At 43.3% G+C, this 20,926-nt stretch overlaps 1 protein-coding gene across 1 annotated transcript in view; it reads left to right on the top strand.

Annotated features, from left to right (window-relative positions):
- ANAPC1 (anaphase promoting complex subunit 1) overlaps positions 1–20,926 on the top strand; it is a 348,684-nt gene that overhangs the window by 291,068 nt on the left and 36,690 nt on the right. Inside the window, exons 39-42 of the mRNA XM_075339585.1 lie at positions 552–669; positions 832–909; positions 4,348–4,415; positions 15,269–15,407. Coding sequence (XP_075195700.1) covers positions 552–669; positions 832–909; positions 4,348–4,415; positions 15,269–15,407 — 403 coding nt within the window. The remainder of the gene's footprint in view (positions 1–551; positions 670–831; positions 910–4,347; positions 4,416–15,268; positions 15,408–20,926) is intronic.

The following is a 20,926-nucleotide window of genomic DNA, read 5'->3' as shown; positions in this document are numbered from 1 at the left end:
CTGTGAAAGATGAGGAAACAGTAAGTCTTATCTGCTCTCTCCTCCTCCATCCATAGTTCTCAAGGGAGAAGTCAGGCAGAGACCTCCACCAATAAGACATTGATGACATATCTAATTTACCATCTAAACTATAAATGTTAGTAGGGGATAATTTATTATTCAAACTAGACAACATTGTCCAAATGCCCTATATGTTTGTCCTAAAGTGGAGGTATCCGACACAGGATCCGATTATCCCGGGTAGCGTAGTAGTAAGGAGTGACTTCTGCTGTGGTGGGCTTCCAGCAAGTATGTCACCTAATGATTCTACTGTTTTCATGCAGCGACTGATGTTTGCCACATATACATTCATATTGTGAGCGGTTTCTTTATTCTAATTGTATATAAATCTACCTTATAAAGATAAGTCTTGTAGTCCATCTGGCTCAGGAAATCTATCATGCTATAATTGCAGCACTTATCTGTAATGAAAGGTGCTCAGTGCATTAATAGAACCTGTTTTGTAATGACCTGATTTAGGAGAGCACTAATATATCTGTGTGTACAACTAGGTATCACCTTCAAGCTTTACGTCATCTCTATGTGCTGGCTGCTGAGCCGAGGCTCCTGGTGCCTATGGATGTAGACACAAACATTCCCTGCTATGTCCTGCTGGAGGTTACATACAAGGTATGCTTTGTCACTGGTATTAGCTTTCTGATGGTTTAGATAGATAAAGCATTTGCACTCTTCTCAGTATCTAAAAGGAGAAGAACGTTAGAAAAACTAAAGTACCATCTGCAAGGATTAAGTTAATGCCTTTGTTTCATTCAGTTGTTTTAAACCTTTTAGGGCACTCAGTGGTATGAAGAAACTACAGAAGAACTCATGGCGCCCACCCTTCTTCCAGAATTACATCTCCTGAAACAAGTATGTAATGTAATACTTAAAAAAATGCAAAATTTACTCTGTGCTTAAAGTAGTTGTCCAGGTTTACCTTGAAAGTCTGTGGTCACTAGTGATGAGCCAGCAAATGTTCCGTAAAAATGCTCCAGTGCCCCATTGACTTCCATTATACGAGTCGCACTCATCCGAGCATCCAGCTGCTCTTTATAAGTACCGAGCACCCGTGCATGGTAGTGCTCCCGCATCACTAGTGGTCATTCTACGTGACTGCAGACTTGTGTATCCTTGGAGAGCACACATTGCGATTATGTATATTTCTAGCCAGATTCCGAGTAGATGTGCACGGCGTCGCTCAATCACGTGTTTTTAGCAAGGCTGCATAGTCTGATCAGAAGTATGCAAATTGCCTCCTCACAATGCACAGGGAATTCTGACAGCTCACTGCAAGGATTCACAAGTCTGCAGTCACAGAACAACGCGTATTACCTTGCTTGTTCAAGGGGTGGCCCGGGACTTAGTTTTTGACACATAATAAAAAATAAAACACGCATGTAGTTAGTTGCTAGCATAGGCAACCACCTGCCTGTTGTAGTCAATAAAAAAGAAAAAGTCTGCTAGCTTCACTAAAATCACTCAGTTTATTACATTTCCATTAAAGGATCAGTACACAGGATGAACTTGATGCGATTAGACTTTTACAAGTCTTAATCGTAACATATTTCCTGCTTGTTGCCCCAACATTTAAACCCATAAACACCCCACCATAATGACATCATTGTGTAAAATACATATGTGACAAAAAGGATCAATTCCAAAATGTCAAATAAAACATTTATTGTGATAATACACATGTTATTGCTCTCATGTCCATGCATTTGACTTTATGTACAGAGGTTGCACATTGGACAATTAAAAAACAGAATTTGAGAACATATTGCTGATGTTAACAATAAGAAAGTGATTAATACTTGAGGTGTGGTGAAAAACGTTTCAGAAATGCTCGGAGGTAGTATAGGGAGTTTTGCGTTTCTTGGAATAGTCAAGGTTAATAAACCCAAAAAGGAGGTGAGTGGAGGAAAATCCTCCTTTTAAAAATGAGGTGCTATAAAATGCCATATTTCCGATGGGGTCAAACCATCTCATTTATCTTATGTATATCTATTAAGATAGATATTTTTTTTTTATGACCTGAACAATATGTATTTTTGTTTTCTATTGTGTGTTATATAGGCTTGATCCTTTACATCACTGATATAGTTTATAATTAAATAACACAATGATGTCATTATAGGAGAGTGTTTAGTGGTTTTAAATGTCGGGAAAACATGCAGGAAATATGTTACTTGTAAAGTCAAAACGCGTCACCAAAGATCACCCTGATGTACTGACCCATTAACCCCTTAACGACCCATGACGTACTGGGTAAGTCATGGATCGTGTGCCGGTAAGCCCTGCAGGCGGCAGCGATCCGCGCACATATCAGCTGTTATCAACAGCTGACGTGTGCCTGCTAGCCGCGGGTGGAATCGCTTCCACCCGCGGCCATTAACCCCTTACATTTCGCTGCCAAAATCTGGCAGCGATATGTATATGGGCGCCGCCATGACAGTCACTTACCCCGCCCCCACCGGAAGTCACGTAACATGATCACGTGACTTTCGATGGTTGCCATGGTAGAAGAAACTGTGGAAAGAAAAGCGCAAATAGGGTCTTACCCCAATATACATAGGGTGGGGAGAGGGGAGTAACACTCACCAGATGTAGTTGTGAAAGTCACAACTACTATAACCGCATGTGATGTCGATCCACGGCTGCAGCCACCAAACAGCAGATAACAGAGAGTGAAGGAGAGATGGTGTTTACTTGCCGCGCCAACGGATCACTTAGACAGATGTTTAGATCAATGTCACTTTTATTTTCATATAGGTCGACGCGTTTCTGGAGCTTCTGCCCCCTTCATCAGGACCATCAGGAACCAAATAACATCAAATCATGGTTGCCATGGTAGCACAGGGTCATGTGATGACGCCTGTAGCTAACATGACTCACTTCCTCTCAATGCCGGAATACAGCAGGCATTGAAAGTGAAGCAGCAAATCTGCAGTTCTCAGCTCTGTAGCTGAGATCTGCAGATAGTGCAGAGCGATCGGATTGCTGATCGCTATAGCCCCCTAGGGGGACTAGTAAAATAAAAAAAAAAAAGTAAAAAAAAAAAGTTTTAAAAAATTTAAAAAAAAAATAAAATAACCTAAAAGTTCAAATCACCCCCCTTTCACCCCATTGAAAATTAAAGGGTTAAAAAAATAAAAAATATACACATATTTGGTATCGCCGTGTTCAGAAATGCCCGATCTATCAAAATATAAAATCAATGAATCTGATCAGTAAACGGCGTAGCGGCAAAAAAATTCCAAACGCCAAAATTACGTTTTTTGGTCGCCGCAAATTTTGCGCAAAATACAATAACAGGCGATCAAAATGTAGCATCTGCGCAAAAATGGTACCGTTAAAAACGTCAGGTCGAGACGCAAAAAATAAGCCATCAATGAGCCTCAGATCCTGAAAAATGAGAACGCTACGGGTTTTGGAAAATGGTGCAAAACGTGCGCACTTTTTTTGGACAAGCTTTTGAATTTTTTTTAACCCCTTAGATACAAGTAAACCTATACATGTTTGGTGTCTACAAACTCGCACTGACCTGAGGCATCACATAGATACCTCAGTTTTACCATATAGTGAACACAGTGAATAAAATATCCCAAAAACTATTGTACGATCACACTTTTTTTTGCAATTTTTCCGCACTTGGAATTTTTTTGCCGTTTTCCAGTACACTATATGGTAAAACTTATGGTTTCATTTAAAAGTACAACTCGTCCCGCAAAAAACAAGCCCTCATATGGCAAGATTGATGGAAAAATAAAAAAGTTACACCTCTCGGAAGAAGGGGAGCAAAAAACAAAAACGCAAAAACGGAAAGTGCCCGGGGGCTAAAGGGGTTAATGGAAATTTAATAAACTGAAGTGTGATTTTTAGCTGAGCAACCAGGCTTTTTTATTTACTGCTATTACCCTCGACAACGGGCTGACTGGATCTCCAATGCTAGTCAGTGGTGAGTGTATACATGTTTTGTAGAAATACATTGACCGCTCCTGCCGGCAATTCAGCTGCTAGACAGTTGTCTTCCCTGCTTGGTCACCGTGGACCAGCTGTCAATAAGCATGAAGTCAGCAGTCTTGCCCAGTCAACAGAACAGAGCGAATGAGAAGCCGCCGCTTTATTGACGTGACGTCAACAGAAGCTGCTGAATTGCCGGCCAGAGCGGTCTGTGCCGGAAAAGAATAACGCTGGGCAAAGTCCCAGCTGTACGCTTTAACATGATATTCAACTGTATATAACATTTTCACAAGAAGTATCACAAGAAAGTCTGAGTAATTTGCTTTATTTGTCTTTCCAAAACAGATAAAAGTTAAAGGTCCCCGGTACTGGGAAATTATTATTGACTTGCGTAAAGGAACTCAACAATTGCAGTAAGTTGAATAATATCTAAAAAAAAAATGGCCCATTTAGTTATTGAGAACAGCAGTATATATATTACAAAGCAATAAGAGGGTTGTTTTGATGATGGATGTATAGTATCGATAGGAATTGACATATTTTTGACAGGTTTTGGCCGCTGAGATCTGAGAGTTTTGACACTACAGGTGTCCAGCTTGTCTACTTTATAACCTCTACAGACTATAAATACAGAGAGCCATATATGACTATGACAGCTCTCACACGCTTCATTTATTTCACAAACAATGTCTTTCTTCCTCTCACAGGCGCATCTTGTATTCCCAAATTATTTTCATTACACAATTATAATATATCACGCAAAAATCTCAGAATCACTGGAATTTGTAGAAGCGTTCCAGCGTTATAACCTCATAAAGTGACAGTCAGCTTTTCAAAATTTGGCCTGGTCAGGAAGGTGAAAATGGGCTCGGTCACTAAGGGGTTAAATATTTTACGTTAAGCAGTAATCACCAATTGTCCGGTTGTGTTTAACAATTTGATTCCCTGTTCACCAGTTTTAGCTGAAAAACTTTCTGTGACTCTTATGTATATAGTGGACACATTTTGCAAAGTGCTGACCAGAGAATGCATTAACCCTTTAAGGTCGAAGCCAGTTTTGTACTTAATGACCAGGCCATTTTTTGCAATTCTGACCAGTGTCCCTTTCACAGGTTATGACTCTGGAATGCTTCAGCGGATCCTGGTGATTTTGAGACTGTTTGTTTTTTCATGGCATATTGTACTTCAGAATAGTTATAAATTTAGGACGATATTTTTTGCTTTTATTTGTGAAAAAAATTAGAACTGTGATGAAAAATTTGCAAATTTTAATTTTTATGCCCATAAACCAGAGAATTATGTCACACAAAATAGTGTAATAACATTTGCCACTCGTCTACTTTACATCAGTACAATTTTTTAAACAAATTTTTCTGGTGTTAGGAAGTTATAAGGGGTCAAAGTTCATCAGCAATTTCTCATTTATTCAACAAAATTTGCAAAATCATTTTTTTAGGGACCACATCACATTAGAAGTGACTGAGAGGCCTAGGTGAAAGAAAATACCCAAAAGTGACACCATTTTTAAGAACTGCACACCTCACACTGCTCAAAACCACATCCAAGAAGTTTATTAAACCTTTAGGTGCTTCACAGGAACTAAAGCGATGTGGAATAAAAAAAAAAATAAAAATTATCATTTTACATAAAATGTTGCTCTAGCCCAAATTTATTAACTTTTAGAAGAAACTGGGTAACACATTTTGGGGTCCATTTTGTGTTACCCAGTTTCTTCTGAGCACGCTGATACCTCACATGTGGTCAGAATCCTCTGTTTGGACAAATGGGAGGGCCCAGAACAGAAGGAGCAATATTTGATTTTTGGAAAGCAAATTTGGCTGAAATGGGTACCATGTCTCGTTTGTAGGGCCGAAAGGTGCCTAAACAGCAGAAACCTTCCACAAGTAACACCATTTTGGAACCTAGACCCTTCAAGGAATTTATCTAGATGTTTTTTGAGAACTTTGAATCCCAAGGGCTTCACAGAAGTTTATGACATTGAGCTGTGAAAATAAAAAAATACATTTTTACCACAAAATTGTTACTTCAACCAGATAGCTTTTTTTCACAAGGGTAACAGGAAAAATGCAGCATATTATGTATTGTGCAATTTCTCCTGAGTACGCTGATACCTCATATGTGGTGGCAGGGCCAGATTAAGGTTGGTGGGGGCCCCTGGGCAGAAAATCTGGTGGGGGCCCCATAACGTTAACATTTTAAGCCATAACAGTAGAGCACGAACTGTAGCATTTAGATATAAATCCACTGAGCATGGATCGTATCCTGTTCTGCCACATTCAGATTTACACTTATACACAGAAAATAAAGTTACTCATATTTTTTTATTGATCCCAATGTTAAGACAGCCAAGTAATAGTAAAAATACAGAAAGGGAAAGTTCTCACTGGCAGCAATGGTTGCTGAAAATCACAATGTGCTCTCTATTGTATTGTCTCCGGAGTAGTACATAGCAGCTGATGTCTGTACACGGTATGCCATACACTGTATCAGAGGTGGATCTAGGTTTTCCTGTCCATGGAGTAGGAGGTCAGTTTGGCGCCCCCTTCTATACACGGCTTATGCGGTTTGAGTAGTTGTCATGTGACCGCTCATACGCCATTTTCACACGTGCTGATGAGCTGCTCTTCCTAATTCTCTCAATGTTCAGTGAAATACTACAGCCCATAAAGAGAAGCAGGAAGAGAAGCTAATTGTGACTCAAAGTATTAAAATGACCTGCAAGTGGTCATGTGACCACTTCTAAAATTAGCAAGCAGAGCCGAATCCTTACATTGAGTATATTACAGGTTGTTGGATTGGGCATGCTACGGGGCTTACTTTTATTATTAAAGGGGTTGTCCAGCTCGACAAGGAAAATTTGTAGTTATATGACTGCAGACTTCTGAATTCTCACAGCTTGCGGACTGCACACTGTCATGATTTTCCCGTGCCATGAGCAAGTAGTCATGGGACTGCAAGTATGCGATTTGCTTACTTCCGGCCACATTCAAATTAGACGTCTGCAGCCTCACTCAATAGTTACATGCCCTCAAGCTCTCACTGCTGGCATCGGAGAGTCCTGACAGTGTGCAGTGTGCACACTGAGGATTCAGAAGTCTGCAGTCACATAGAAACTTTCATCACAAACCTGGACAACCCCTTTAATGCTACTAACATAATGTAGAAACCCTTGCGGTCATGTAATTTTACAAATCATGGCTTGCTACATGTGTACAGGATCAGAATCAGTAAAATGTACATAAATACACTGTGTGCAGAATTATTAGACAAATGAGTATTTTGCTCACATGATACTTTTATACATGTTGTCCTACTCCAAGCTGTATAGGCTGAGAGCCAACTACCAATTAAGTAAATCAGGTGATGTGCGTCTCTGTAATGAGGAGGGGTGCGGTGTAATGACATCAACACCCTATATAAGGTGTGCTTAATTATTAGGCAACTTCTTTTTCCTTTGGCAGAATGGGTCAAAAGAGAGATGTGACGGGCTCTGAAAAGTCCAAAACTGTGCGATGTCTTGCAGAGGGATGCAGCAGTCTTGAAATTGCCAAACTTTTGAAGCCTGATCACCGAACAATCAAGCGTTTCATGGCAAATAGCCAACAGGGTCGCAAGAAGTGTGTTGGGCAAAAAAGGCGCAAAATAACTGCCCATAAACTGAGAAAAATCAAGCATGAAGCTGCCAAGATGCCATTTGCCACCAGTTTGGCCATATTTCAGAGCTGCAACATTACTAGAGTATCAAAAAGCACAAGGTGTGCCATACTCAGGGACATGGCCAAGGTAAGGAAGGCGGAAAACCACCACCTCTGACCAAGAAACATAAGATAAAACCTCAAGACTGGGCCAAGAAATATCTGAAGACTGATGTTTCAAAGGTTTTATGGACTGATGAAATGAGAGTGACTCTTGATAGACCAGATGGATGGGCCGAGGCTGGATCAGTAAAGGGCAGAGAGCTCCACTCCGACTCAGACGCCAGCAAGGTGGAGGTGGGCACTGGTATGGGCTGGGATCAGCAAAGATCAACTTGTGGGACCTTTTCTGGTTGAGGATGGAGTGAAGCTCAACTCCCAGACCTACTGCCAGTTTCTGGAAGACAACTTCTTCACGCAGTGGTACAGGAAGAAGTCGCTATCGTTCAAGAAAAACATGATTTTCATGCAGGACAATGCTCCATCACATGCATCCAACTACTCCACAGCATGGCTGGCCAGTAAAGGTCTAAAAGATGATAAAATAATGACATGGCCCCCTTGTTCCCGTGATCTGAACCCCATAGAGAACCTGTGGTCCCTCATAAAATGTGAGATCTACAGGGAGGGAAAACAGTCCACCTCTGGGAGCAGTGTCTGGAGGCTGTGGTGGCTGCTGCACGCAATGTTGATCGTAAACAGATCAAGCACTGACAGAATCTATGGATGGTCGGCTGCTGAGTGTCATCAGAAAGAAAGGGGGCTATATTGGGCACTCATTTTTTGGGGTTTTGTTTTTGCATGTCAGAAATGTTTATTTCTAAATTTTGTGCAGTTATATTGGTTTACCTGGTGAAAATAAACAAGTGAGATGGGAATATATTTGCTTTTTATTAAGTTGCCTAATAATTCTGCACAGTAATAGTTACCTGCACAGACAGATATCCTCCTAAGATAGCCAAATCTAAAAAAAACCCACTCCAACTTCCAAAAATATTAAGATTTGATATTTATGAGTCTTTTGGGCTAATTGAGAACATAGTTGTTGATCAATAATAAAAAAAATCCTCTAAAATATAAAATGCCTAATAATTCTGCACACGGTGTACAGCACCAGAACCAAAAGCAATACCAAAATACATCACTAGCACCCTCATCAGTAAACGAATATATCACCAGAACCACCAATACATGACTACAGTACCAAATTTACTACAACAATATATTGTAATGTCACATCCCCATATACATTTGTATCACATGAATTAACAACTCCCAGTATGTCCTTAACAATTGTAAGAAAATGCTGGGAGTTATCAGTATTTATAAGACTTTGGACCATACAGGAACCACAGTTCTGATGAGGAGAAGCATTGAGTGTCACACACATACAGTCACATCCAGGTACCTTGTAGGTGACATCTTCCCTGATCGGAGTCATCCTATTCTTTCTTCTCCATCTTGTCCAGACGTCATGATGACTATTCACATCCACAGCTCCTCTCTGCAGACCTCCCGGGCCTTCTACAGCTCCTCTCTGCAGACCTCCCGGGTCTTCTACAGCTCCTCTCTGCAGACCTCCCGGGTCTTCTGCAGCACATCTCGACATTATGCCCTTAAAATAAATAGCAGAATGATTATAATGCTCCTAAATATAAATATATGACCTACGCTGTGCGCCTGAATAAATAATTGCCCCTCACTGTGCTCCCTGCACAAAATGACCCACACAATGTCATTCTTATGGTACATGGCCTCTTCTTTCAGTACTGGGCCCCCTCTTCACACCGTCCTCTACATTGTGTACCCACTATACTTCCAAATGTCTATACTGTGCCCCCTCCTCACACGCCCCCTCCTGAGCTGTGCCCTCACAATGTCCCCCATGCTATCCCCTCTCTATACTGTCCTCACCCTCAGTACCAAAATCACTGAAAGTGCAACTCAATCTCACATTCCCCCTCTTCAGCATACTGTGCCCTCCATACTGTGCCCTCACACTGGCCACCATGCTGCCCCTTCTCTATACTGCCTACCTCCTTCACTATACTGTACCTCCGTCTCACATTCCCCCTCCTCAGCATACTGTGCCTCCATACTGTGCCCTCACACTGGCCACCATGCCGCCCCTTCTCTATACTGCCTACCTCCTTCACTATACAGTCACTATACTGTACCTCCGTCTCACATTCCCCCTCCTCAGCATACTGTGCCCTCCATACTGTGCCCTCACACTGGCCACCATGCTGCCCCTTCTCTATACTGTCTACCTCCTTCACTATACAGTCACCATACTGCACCTCAGTCTCACATTCCCCCTCCTCAGCATACTGTGCCCTCACACTGGCCACCATGCTGACCCTTCTCTATACTGCCTACCTCCTTCACTATACAGTCACTATACTGTACCTCCGTCTCACATTCCCCCTCCTCAGCATACTGTGCCCTCCATACTGTGCCCTCACACTGGCCACCATGCTGCCCCTTCTCTATACTGCCTACCTCCTTCACTATACAGTCACTATACCGCACCTCAGTCTCACATCCCCCCTCCTCAGCATACTGTGCCCTCACACTGGCCACCATGCTGACCCTTCTCTATACTGCCTACCTCCTTCACTATACAGTCACTATACTGTACCTCCGTCTCACATTCCCCCTCCTCAGCATACTGTGCCCTCCATACTGTGCCCTCACACTGGCCACCATGCTGACCCTTCTCTATACTGCCTACCTCCTTCACTATACAGTCACTATACTGCACCTCAGTCTCACATTCCCCCTCCTCAGCATACTGTGCCCTCACACTGGCCACCATGCTGACCCTTCTCTATACTGCCTACCTCCTTCACTATACAGTCACTATACTGTACCTCCGTCTCACATTCCCCCTCCTCAGCATACTGTGCCCTCCATACTGTGCCCTCACACTGGCCACCATGCTGCCCCTTCTCTATACTGCCTACCTCCTTCACTATACAGTCACTATACCGCACCTCAGTCTCACATCCCCCCTCCTCAGCATACTGTGCCCTCACACTGGCCACCATGCTGACCCTTCTCTATACTGCCTACCTCCTTCACTATACAGTCACTATACTGTACCTCCGTCTCACATTCCCCCTCCTCAGCATACTGTGCCCTCCATACTGTGCCCTCACACTGGCCACCATGCTGACCCTTCTCTATACTGCCTACCTCCTTCACTATACAGTCACTATACCGCACCTCAGTCTCACATCCCCCCTCCTCAGCATACTGTGCCCTCACACTGGCCACCATGCTGACCCTTCTCTATACTGCCTACCTCCTTCACTATACAGTCACTATACTGTACCTCCGTCTCACATTCCCCCTCCTCAGCATACTGTGCCCTCCATACTGTGCCCTCACACTGGCCACCATGCTGACCCTTCTCTATACTGCCTACCTCCTTCACTATACAGTCACTATACCGCACCTCAGTCTCACATTCCCCCTCCTCAGCATACTGTGTCCTCACACTGGCCACCATGCTGCCCCTTCTCTATACTGCTTATGTTCCCCACTACCCAGGCTCTATACTATGCCCCTCACACTTTTCTCCACCAATACTCTCCACTTACAATTTTCTCCCACCATACTGCTGCCTCACACTTTTTAATGGTGCCCCCCTGATTGCCGTGCAGGGGAACATATGCCGCATGCCCCCCAAAGGTACGCCCCTGTACAGTGTACAGGAGAATACATGACTGTTACACAATATACTGTGATACAGACATCAGAGGTTATACAATATACACATTATTATATACCATCTGATGTGTGTACACAGTGTATCACACTACTCTCTCTGTACGCTGGATGTGGTATATACACAGATATACAATCCCCTGCACTGATCACACCTGGGCCTACAGGACAGGATGTAACATATTCTATATGTAATATGGGCCATATAGTGTAATGTGTGCTGCAGGCTCAGATGTGATCAGTGCAGGACTCTGTGTAGTGATGTCTGTGCTGGAGATCAGTGTGAGTTATTGCAGGGGAGGGATGAGGCTGCAGCCGATGACCCGGCACTGACAGCCCGACCTGATCTGCAGCAGCTCACACTCCTGCAATAACTCACACTGATAGCAGAGTGGCCGCTGACACTATGGAACCGGTCTGTTGTTATCAGCGGCGTCCTGCTCCCTCCTCACTGCAGTCTCCTGCCCGGCCGGCACCATGATTAATGACCTCATACTTACCGGGATCCACTGAGACCTCCGGTCCTCCCACAAGCTCCTCTACGGCAGGAAGAAACAGCAGCGCGGTGACGTCATCCTGGCAGACGCAGCCCACATAGCGTGCAGTGGGCGTGTCTGCAGTACAGTGATGGCCGGGATTGAAATACCTTAAAGGTACAGTGCGGTCTTGAACCACTGCGACATTAATAAAATGGCGGACACACAGATGGTGGTGGGGGCCCCCTCAGAGGCTCTTGTGGTGGGGGCCCCTGGGCTGAAGCCCCGTCTGCCCCGCCTATAATCCGGCCCTGTGTGGTGGAAATCAACTGTTTGGGCGCACAGCAGGGCTCGAAAGGGAAGGAGCACCATTTTGACTGCAAAATTGGCTGGAATCATTAGCGGATGCCATGTCGTGTTTGTAGTGCCCCTAAGTTGCCTAAACAGTGGAGCTCCCTCACAAGTGACACCATTCTGGAGACTAGACACCGCAAGGATTTTATCCAGGGGTATAGTGAGCATTTTGAATCCACAGGTACTTCACAGAATTTGGTAACCTTAGGTTGCCATATTGAAAATGTTTATATTTTTCTTCACACAAATGTTGCTTTAGCACCAAATTTCTTACTTTTTCAAGAGGCAACACCAAAAAGTGAACCCAACAGTTTATCCATATTGTTGTGAGCGCAGAGATACCCCACATGTGGCCAAGAACCTCTGTTTGGGCAAACGGGAGGGCTTGGAATGATAGGAGCACCATTTGAATTTTGTTAAAGTTGAAATAAATTGTGGGCACCATGTCGCATTTGCAGGGTCCCTAGGGAACCGATACTGCAGAAACCCCCACAAGTGACCCCATTTTGGAAACTAGACCCCTGAAGGATTTTATTCAGGGGTATAGTAAGCATTTTGAATCCACAAGTATTTCATAAAAATGTTGCTGTATTGCCAAATTTCTCACTTTAAGTCTATGTGCCCACAATCCGGTGACACTGCGTCTAGTACACAGTGCCAGCCCTCTTGCGGAGATGGGACTGTTATCTACATGAGAACGCAGCTGCCCGTGACGACAAGCCAGGCTGCTGCAGACTTTAGCTCTATTCTCCCCGCAGAGAACGCTCTTGTCTCTTGCATCCAAAACTCTGATCGTGGGCACATAGCCTAAAAAGCTAGGATGGATGATAGATGTCAAACACATGTATAATGTCCCACCCCCCTGCATATCCTAAACTGGCACCCTTTAATGACTTTCATAGGGCACCAAAGGGTGTTTAACCTTGTATTTAGCCAAAAAATAAATACAGAAAAAATAAATACAGTGGAACCTTGGATTCCGAGAGTGTGCGCTTAAACCAAGTTAGTCTTATATCAAAGCGGATTTTCCCTTAGGAAATAATTGAAACACAGACAAATTGTTCCACAACCCAAAAATATTTACTATATATATATGTACAGTAAAATACCTATAAAACAAATTAAACTGCACTTTAGCTTACAATAAAATTGTTGGGGTGCGGGAGGTACAGTACAACCAATGTGCTGTACTGGTTAGTAGAAAAAAAGTACAATACTATATCCACAAATGCAAATTGATAGAAAAAAAAAATGATGTGGGGGCCCCCCTTTTTTGGCTTTTTTGGTAGCCAGCTACCAGTAAAGCAGATGGAGCCTGCAGATCACAGCTTCACCTTGGCTGGTGATCCATAACGGAGGGCACCCCAGGCTATTTTTTTTAATTATTTATCAATAAATAATTAAAAAAATGAGGGTCCCCCCCCAAATTTGATTACCAGCCAAGGTGAAGCTGACAGCTGGGGTCTGGTATTCTCAGGGTGGGAAGAGCCATGGTTATTTGGCCCTTCCCAGCCTAAAACTAGCAGGCCACAGCCGCCCCAGAAGTGGCGCACCATTATATGCGCCAATCCTGATGCGTCGCCCTAACTCATCCCACTGCCCAGGTGCGGTGTCAAACGGAGTAATAAATGGTGTTGATAACAGCTGTAATGTCACCTGGCATCAAGCCCAGTGGTTTATGATGTCGCGGCGTCTATCAGATACCCAAGATCTTTAACGGTCAGTAATAAAAAGAAAAATAAAGACGACAAAAAAATATTTGAAAAAACACTCCCCAACACATTCTCTCTTTCACCAATTTATTGAAAAAAAAAATCCGGTTTGCCGTAATCCATTTTGGAGGTCCCATGACACCTCTGGACCTTCCAGAATATGGATGCACGATTAGAAAACGTATCCCCTATTTTTTGGAACTACAGACCCCTCCATGTGAGGAGTGTGGCTGCAGTGAAATAAGAATAGTGCTCTCACACTGCCCTGAAACACAGTGACTTGCAGTAACCTCATTCCAGAATATGGGGAGCACGCTAATGGAACATATGACCCATTTTCTGGAACTGCAGACCATCCATGTGAGGCACGTGGGTACTGCACCCACTCTCCCTGGGTCCACCGCTCGGCAGTGAGCTCAGCGTTACTAAACGCAGGAAGCAGGGTGACAGCTGCTCTGCGCAGCGTGCATGCAACCAGCATCTTTTGAGAAGGAGGAGGAGGGATCGCGGGGGTTCGAGCTGCACAAGGTATCAGGGAACACCGGGGGTGTTATAGGGGGTGAGATAGATGGACCTGGGGCGGAGTTTTCTGTCGCATCTGTCATGGCACATGCGAGAGAAATCAGAGGAGGAGCATGAATGCAGTAGATGCGCTGGTTATGTGCGCCGCCATCTTGGATTATCGAGAGGGGACGGGGGGGGGTACTTTGGCAGGACCAGAGGGGACTGGGGGAGGAGATTTATCTCCCATCTTATATTTTTGATCATGCCAGGTGGGGGATAAATCATTTTTTACCGGCGCCACCATTTACTGTCACGTCATCACGGTTACACGGTGTGTACTGGTGATAACGTGACCGGGAACCGGAAAAAAACGGCCGGAATTGTAATCTTCAGAGTCTCAGCTACCCCCGGTAGCTGAAATCCCAGAGATTTTACGATACTGAGGGCGCTATTGGCTTTTTTCTAACCGCCTTTGAAAACGGCAAAATGGAAGAAGTACCCTCGTCTACCGCCGTTTTAATCCATACGGCCGTCGTAAAAGGGATAATTTACTGTAGGACAACATTAATCTATGAAGCCACAATACCCAGGAGAACGACCTGTAGGGATAAAGAAAACAATCTTCATATAGATATTATTGTTCTTGTCAGATTACATCCCCATGTTTGCAGCTCAGGAGTGCTGACCTCTGACACACAAGAGTTACCAAACTTTACAGCTGATATCTTCTCTTATTTGTAATGTTGTTGTGTTATATTTTTTTTTTTTATAGTTCAATTCTATGTAAGGATGGGGTTTTGTATGTGAAACTCCGGGCTGGTCAATTGTCCTATAAGGAGGATCCTATGGGCTGGAGAAGTCTGCTTGCCCAGACTGTTACTCATAGAAACTCAGAAGCTCGTAGTTTTAAGGTACTTTATGCCATTATTGAATTTTCATTTATTTCATTATTGGTGTTTTTATTTTCCATGTGATATTAAAACTGTGCTATAAATGGCATTTTGACATTTAGAAATAAAGGACCAAGTTGAATGGACTTCTTATCTGTACACAGTTCTCACAATATCAGTGCATCAGAAAACAATGTGCAAAAGCAAAGTAGTAGACAATAGTCTGATGACTAAGCCAAGTATAAAGTCTGTAATGGCATCAATATATATTTCACATATTGTAGCATCATTTATGTTGAAATAATCACATTTTACAGATTTTTTTATTTATTTAAATTATATTATATTTTTTAAACAAAACAGTGGGGGCTAAATAAGTCATCTTGATCTAGTATAGTCTACAGCTCCTCTCACAGTTCTGCTTGTCTCAAAGCTGAAATATTGAAATATTTCAATCATACTTGATCAATATCAACACCAAGATTTCCCTCGTATACTATATTTTGGAGAGTTTAATATTTAGGTTTTTTTAACTAGGTAAAATTTCAATCTGCAAGCACAATCGCTTGTTGATTAATATGATACCTTGGTGTATGCGATCCAGTGTCTTGTTCCAGAAAAATCCATGTTTTTCTTATTATGTAAATGATCTGTTAATATCTATGGGTGGAACACAGATCTCCATGAGAATTTACCTCCAGAGCTAATTTTAAATGAAAAGCAGCATTACCAGTGTGAAACATGTAATGACTGACAGTCTGTTCTCCTGTACATGTCTCACACTTATTACACCTAGAGAGACAAAAAAGCGGAGCGTACCACTTCAATTAATAATAAATCAAGGGAAGGTGCACCTTGGTGCAGAAGGGGAGAAGCATATACAAGAGAAAACAGATTCTGCACATGGAATCAGGGGCACACTGAGTAAGTATAATGAGCAAAAAACACCTTTATTGGATACACAAAAATGACATGTTAAAAGCATTTAAAACTGACATGAAGACAAAAAACATCCACTTGGCGGAGCCGAGCCCAAAATGTTACACCAAAATACCAATGTATGTGCAAAAAAGAAATACGGCAGCATAAATAGTATACAATACAACAAATTGTGCAGTATCAAGTGTCATGTAACATGAGCGCCCTCTGGTAATATCGTAGCATAAGGAACCTGCATGGGTAAGGTATACAATCCTGAATCATAGAGCCAGCAAGGAGCCAGGTGTATTAGTAGCTATAGATGGTTAATGCACACACAGCCACAACAAGGACAAATGCCCTAGGGGAGCCAATAGGTAAATATAGTGTCACAGTAGCGGCAAAAAACATCAGAGCATATATACAAGGAAATGGTAAATGATAGACCACTGTGGCACAAAAATATATATAGGCCCAATGAAAAAAGGGGGCATGGAGAATCAACAGAGGTGAAACAGAGGTGGAAGGCAGGGAGCTCCAAGAGCTGCAGGATAGTGTGCTCAATACCAGAGCATGGCATGGGAAACAGGACAGGTGAATAGCAGCAGGGAGATCACCAGGGGGAGATGAAGATGATCAGGCACACATGGTTTGAGGTGGGGCAAGGCACAATGACCGCTCAAGGTGGATGGCCCGACGCGTATCGCCGCCGGAGCGGCTTCATCAGGGAAAGTAAGACAAGTACCAAACAAAGGTAGAGTAGGTAAGTACACGCACCTGTGCAGCAGCAAAGCAGAATGCAGTAGGCGCTGTGTGACGTCATATGGGCGTATACGCAGTATAGAACAGTATGGAGAGATGGTAATCGGCCGGCCGCAGGTAAGGCAACAACACTAGCGCGATTAGAACAACGCGATTATAACATGCGCGCCTGCGCAGTACATGGAGACGGGGCGGCAAGAGGATCAAAAAAAAAACTGCTGGGAGCAGAGCATGAGAAGCGCGCATGCGCAAAGTATGTAAACAAAGCACACATGGTGGGATCGGCGCGGTGCACGGATACAAGCTCACCGCGTCAGATCACAAGTCATAGACAATGATAATACATGCAACAACAAAGAGCCAGCACCAATGTGCACTAAGGCATCAAATATTCCAAACTGCATTATAAAATTTTTTTTTTTTTTTTTTGAGATTTTTGGCAAAAAATTGCAATTTCTTGAGCTGCTTCGCCACGTCACGGCAAATCTCATTTGAAGCAGTCCTACACTAAAATATTTTTATAAAATGTGCCATGCGGCCTCACATATAAATAACAGAACTGCTCTCAGCAGCACTCACCTGGTCTATTGCAGTCCCGTACCCATGACTGAGTCATGGCTGTGGGCGGGACAGGTCCAAGCAAATGCTGCATGAAGTATATATATAGCCTGTGGACAAAGCCTGATGACCCAATGTGAACAGTCACCAAACGCCAAAATCTATACAGATGGAATACATCCCAAATTGGGGTGCATAGCAAGGTGGAGGTCAACCACCGACCAATTCAACAAAGAAACAACAAAGAGCCAGCACCAATGTGCACTAAGGCATCAAATATTCCAAACTGCATTATAAAAATTTTTTTTTTTTTGAGATTTTTGGCAAAAAATTGCAATTTCTTGAGCTGCTTCGCCACGTCACGGCAAATCTCATTTGAAGCAGTCCTACACTAAAATATTTTTATAAAATGTGCCATGCGGCCTCACATATAAATAACAGAACTGCTCTCAGCAGCACTCACCTGGTCTATTGCAGTCCCGTACCCATGACTGAGTCATGGCTGTGGGCGGGACAGGTCCAAGCAAATGCTGCATGAAGTATATATATAGCCTGTGGACAAAGCCTGATGACCCAATGTGAACAGTCACCAAACGCCAAAATCTATACAGATGGAATACATCCCAAATTGGGGTGCATAGCAAGGTGGAGGTCAACCACCGACCAATTCAACAAAGAAACAACAAAGAGCCAGCACCAATGTGCACTAAGGCATCAAATATTCCAAACTGCATTATAAAAATTTTTTTTTTTTTTTTTGAGATTTTTGGCAAAAAATTGCAATTTCTTGAGCTGCTTCGCCACATCACGGCAAATCTCATTTGAAGCAGTCCTACACTGAAATATTTTTATAAAATGTGCCATGCGGCCTCACATATAAATAACAGAACTGCTCTCAGCAGCACTCACCTGGTCTATTGCAGTCCCGTACCCATGACTGAGTCATGGCTGTGGGCGGGACAGGTCCAAGCAAATGCTGCATGAAGTATATATATAGCCTGTGGACAAAGCCTGATGACCCAATGTGAACAGTCACCAAACGCCAAAATCTATACAGATGGAATACATCCCAAATTGGGGTGCATAGCAAGGTGGAGGTCAACCACCGACCAATTCAACAAAGAAACAACAAAGAGCCAGCACCAATGTGCACTAAGGCATCAAATATTCCAAACTGCATTATAAAAATTTTTTTTTTTTTTTTTTTTTTTTTTTGAGATTTTTGGCAAAAAATTGCAATTTCTTGAGCTGCTTCGCCACGTCACGGCAAATCTCATTTGAAGCAGTCCTACACTAAAATATTTTTATAAAATGTGCCATGCGGCCTCACATATAAATAACAGAACTGCTCTCAGCAGCACTCACCTGGTCTATTGCAGTCCCGTACCCATGACTGAGTCATGGCTGTGGGCGGGACAGGTCCAAGCAAATGCTGCATGAAGTATATATATAGCCTGTGGACAAAGCCTGATGACCCAATGTGAACAGTCACCAAACGCCAAAATCTATACAGATGGAATACATCCCAAATTGGGGTGCATAGCAAGGTGGAGGTCAACCACCGACCAATGATATGATAATACATGCGTTCATAGGGATTAACCCTAATTGTGAAGACATATCGCAACTGAAAGCAAAAACAATAAATATAGACAGCAGGGTAAAGAATAGAAAAGTAATATATAAATATATACATTGTAATGAAATTGTAATTATGAACCAGCTAGCACCGGATGAACAACAAACTTTTCAGGATCTGCTGGATTTACTGGACGAAAATTCGGATGTACCAGGTAGGAAACATTTCCCACTCAAAAATAAATCTATTGCCACCCCCTCATTCTCCTTGGTACCCGCCATAAAAATTTTCTATGAGTTGGCCAGAGCGGATATGACCAAATTAACATCTCGCTCTCCCAGGGCACCCAATCTGTCCTCTCAGGAAAGACTGGCCATCTCAAAATTAAAGAACAACAGTGACTTCCTTATTAAGGAAGCTGATAAAGGTGGGAACGTGGTGCTCTGGCCCACTTATATGTACCTTGATGAGGCTCATAGGCAGCTTAATAACACCACCTTTTGCATCAAACTCCCTTCTGATCCTACGCAGGTGTTTACCTCTAAACTTCATCACTTACTCCATTCCGCCCATCGTTTAGGTGTCATATCTGAGAAGGAGAGGAAATACATGTGGGTCACTGACCCCATTGTTCCCACCTTCTACTTACTGCCCAAGGTCCACAAATCCACCTCCAGGCCCCCTGGCCGACCCATTGTGGCAAGCATAGGGAGCCTGTGCGAGAGAGCCAGCACCTATGTGGACTTTTTTTTTACAACCCCTTGTCAGTAAACTTCCTTCTTTCATCCAGGACACCATGAACTTTGTCCAAATCTGCAGAGGAATCACACTTCCTCCTGGTGCTCTCTTGGTAACATGTGATGTTGAATCACTATATACCAGCATCCGGCACTCAGATGGCATGCATGCGGTTACACATTTCTTGGACTTACAACCCCGTTCTGACCGCATGCATGACTCCTTCCTGATTGACCTCCTTGACTTTGTCCTACTCCCTACTGCTCCCAGCAGTTTTTTTTTTTTATCCTCTTGCCGCCCCGTCTCCATGTACTGCGCAGGCGCGCATGTTATACTACTCTAATCGCGCTAGTGTTGTTGCCTTACCTGCGGCCGGCCGATTACCATGTCTCCATACTGTTCTATACTGCGTATACGCCCATATGACGTCACACAGCGCCTACTGCATTCTGCTTTGCTGCTGCACAGGTGCGTGTACTTACCTACTCTACCTTTGTATATATACTCCTTTGTTTGGTACTTGTCTTACTTTCCCTGATGAAGCCGCTCCGGCGGCGATACGCGTCGGGCCATCCACCTTGAGCGGTCATTGTACCTTGCCCCACCTCAAACCATGTGTGCCTGATCATCTTCATCTCCCCCTGGTGATCTCCCTGCTGCTATTCACCTGTCCTGTTTCCCATGCCATGCTCTGGTATTGAGCACACTATCCTGCAGCTCTTGGAGCTCCCTGCCTTCCACCTCTGTTTCACATAGGTTTGCACCTATCTGTTGATTCTCCATGCCCCCTTTTTTCATTGGGCCTATATATATTTTTGTGCCACAGTGGTCTATCATTTACCATTTCCTTGTATATATGCTCTGATGTTTTTTGCCGCTACTGTGACACTATATTTACCTATTGGCTCCCCTAGGGCATTTGTCCTTGTTGTGGCTGTGTGTGCATTAACCATCTATAGCTACTAATACACCTGGCTCCTTGCTG

This window comes from Anomaloglossus baeobatrachus, chromosome 3 (genome assembly GCF_048569485.1).
Source record: "Anomaloglossus baeobatrachus isolate aAnoBae1 chromosome 3, aAnoBae1.hap1, whole genome shotgun sequence".
Lineage (NCBI taxonomy): Eukaryota > Metazoa > Chordata > Amphibia > Anura > Aromobatidae > Anomaloglossus > Anomaloglossus baeobatrachus.
Note: the sequence above shows the minus strand (reverse complement) of the source record. Positions and strands in the feature narration are given on the sequence as shown.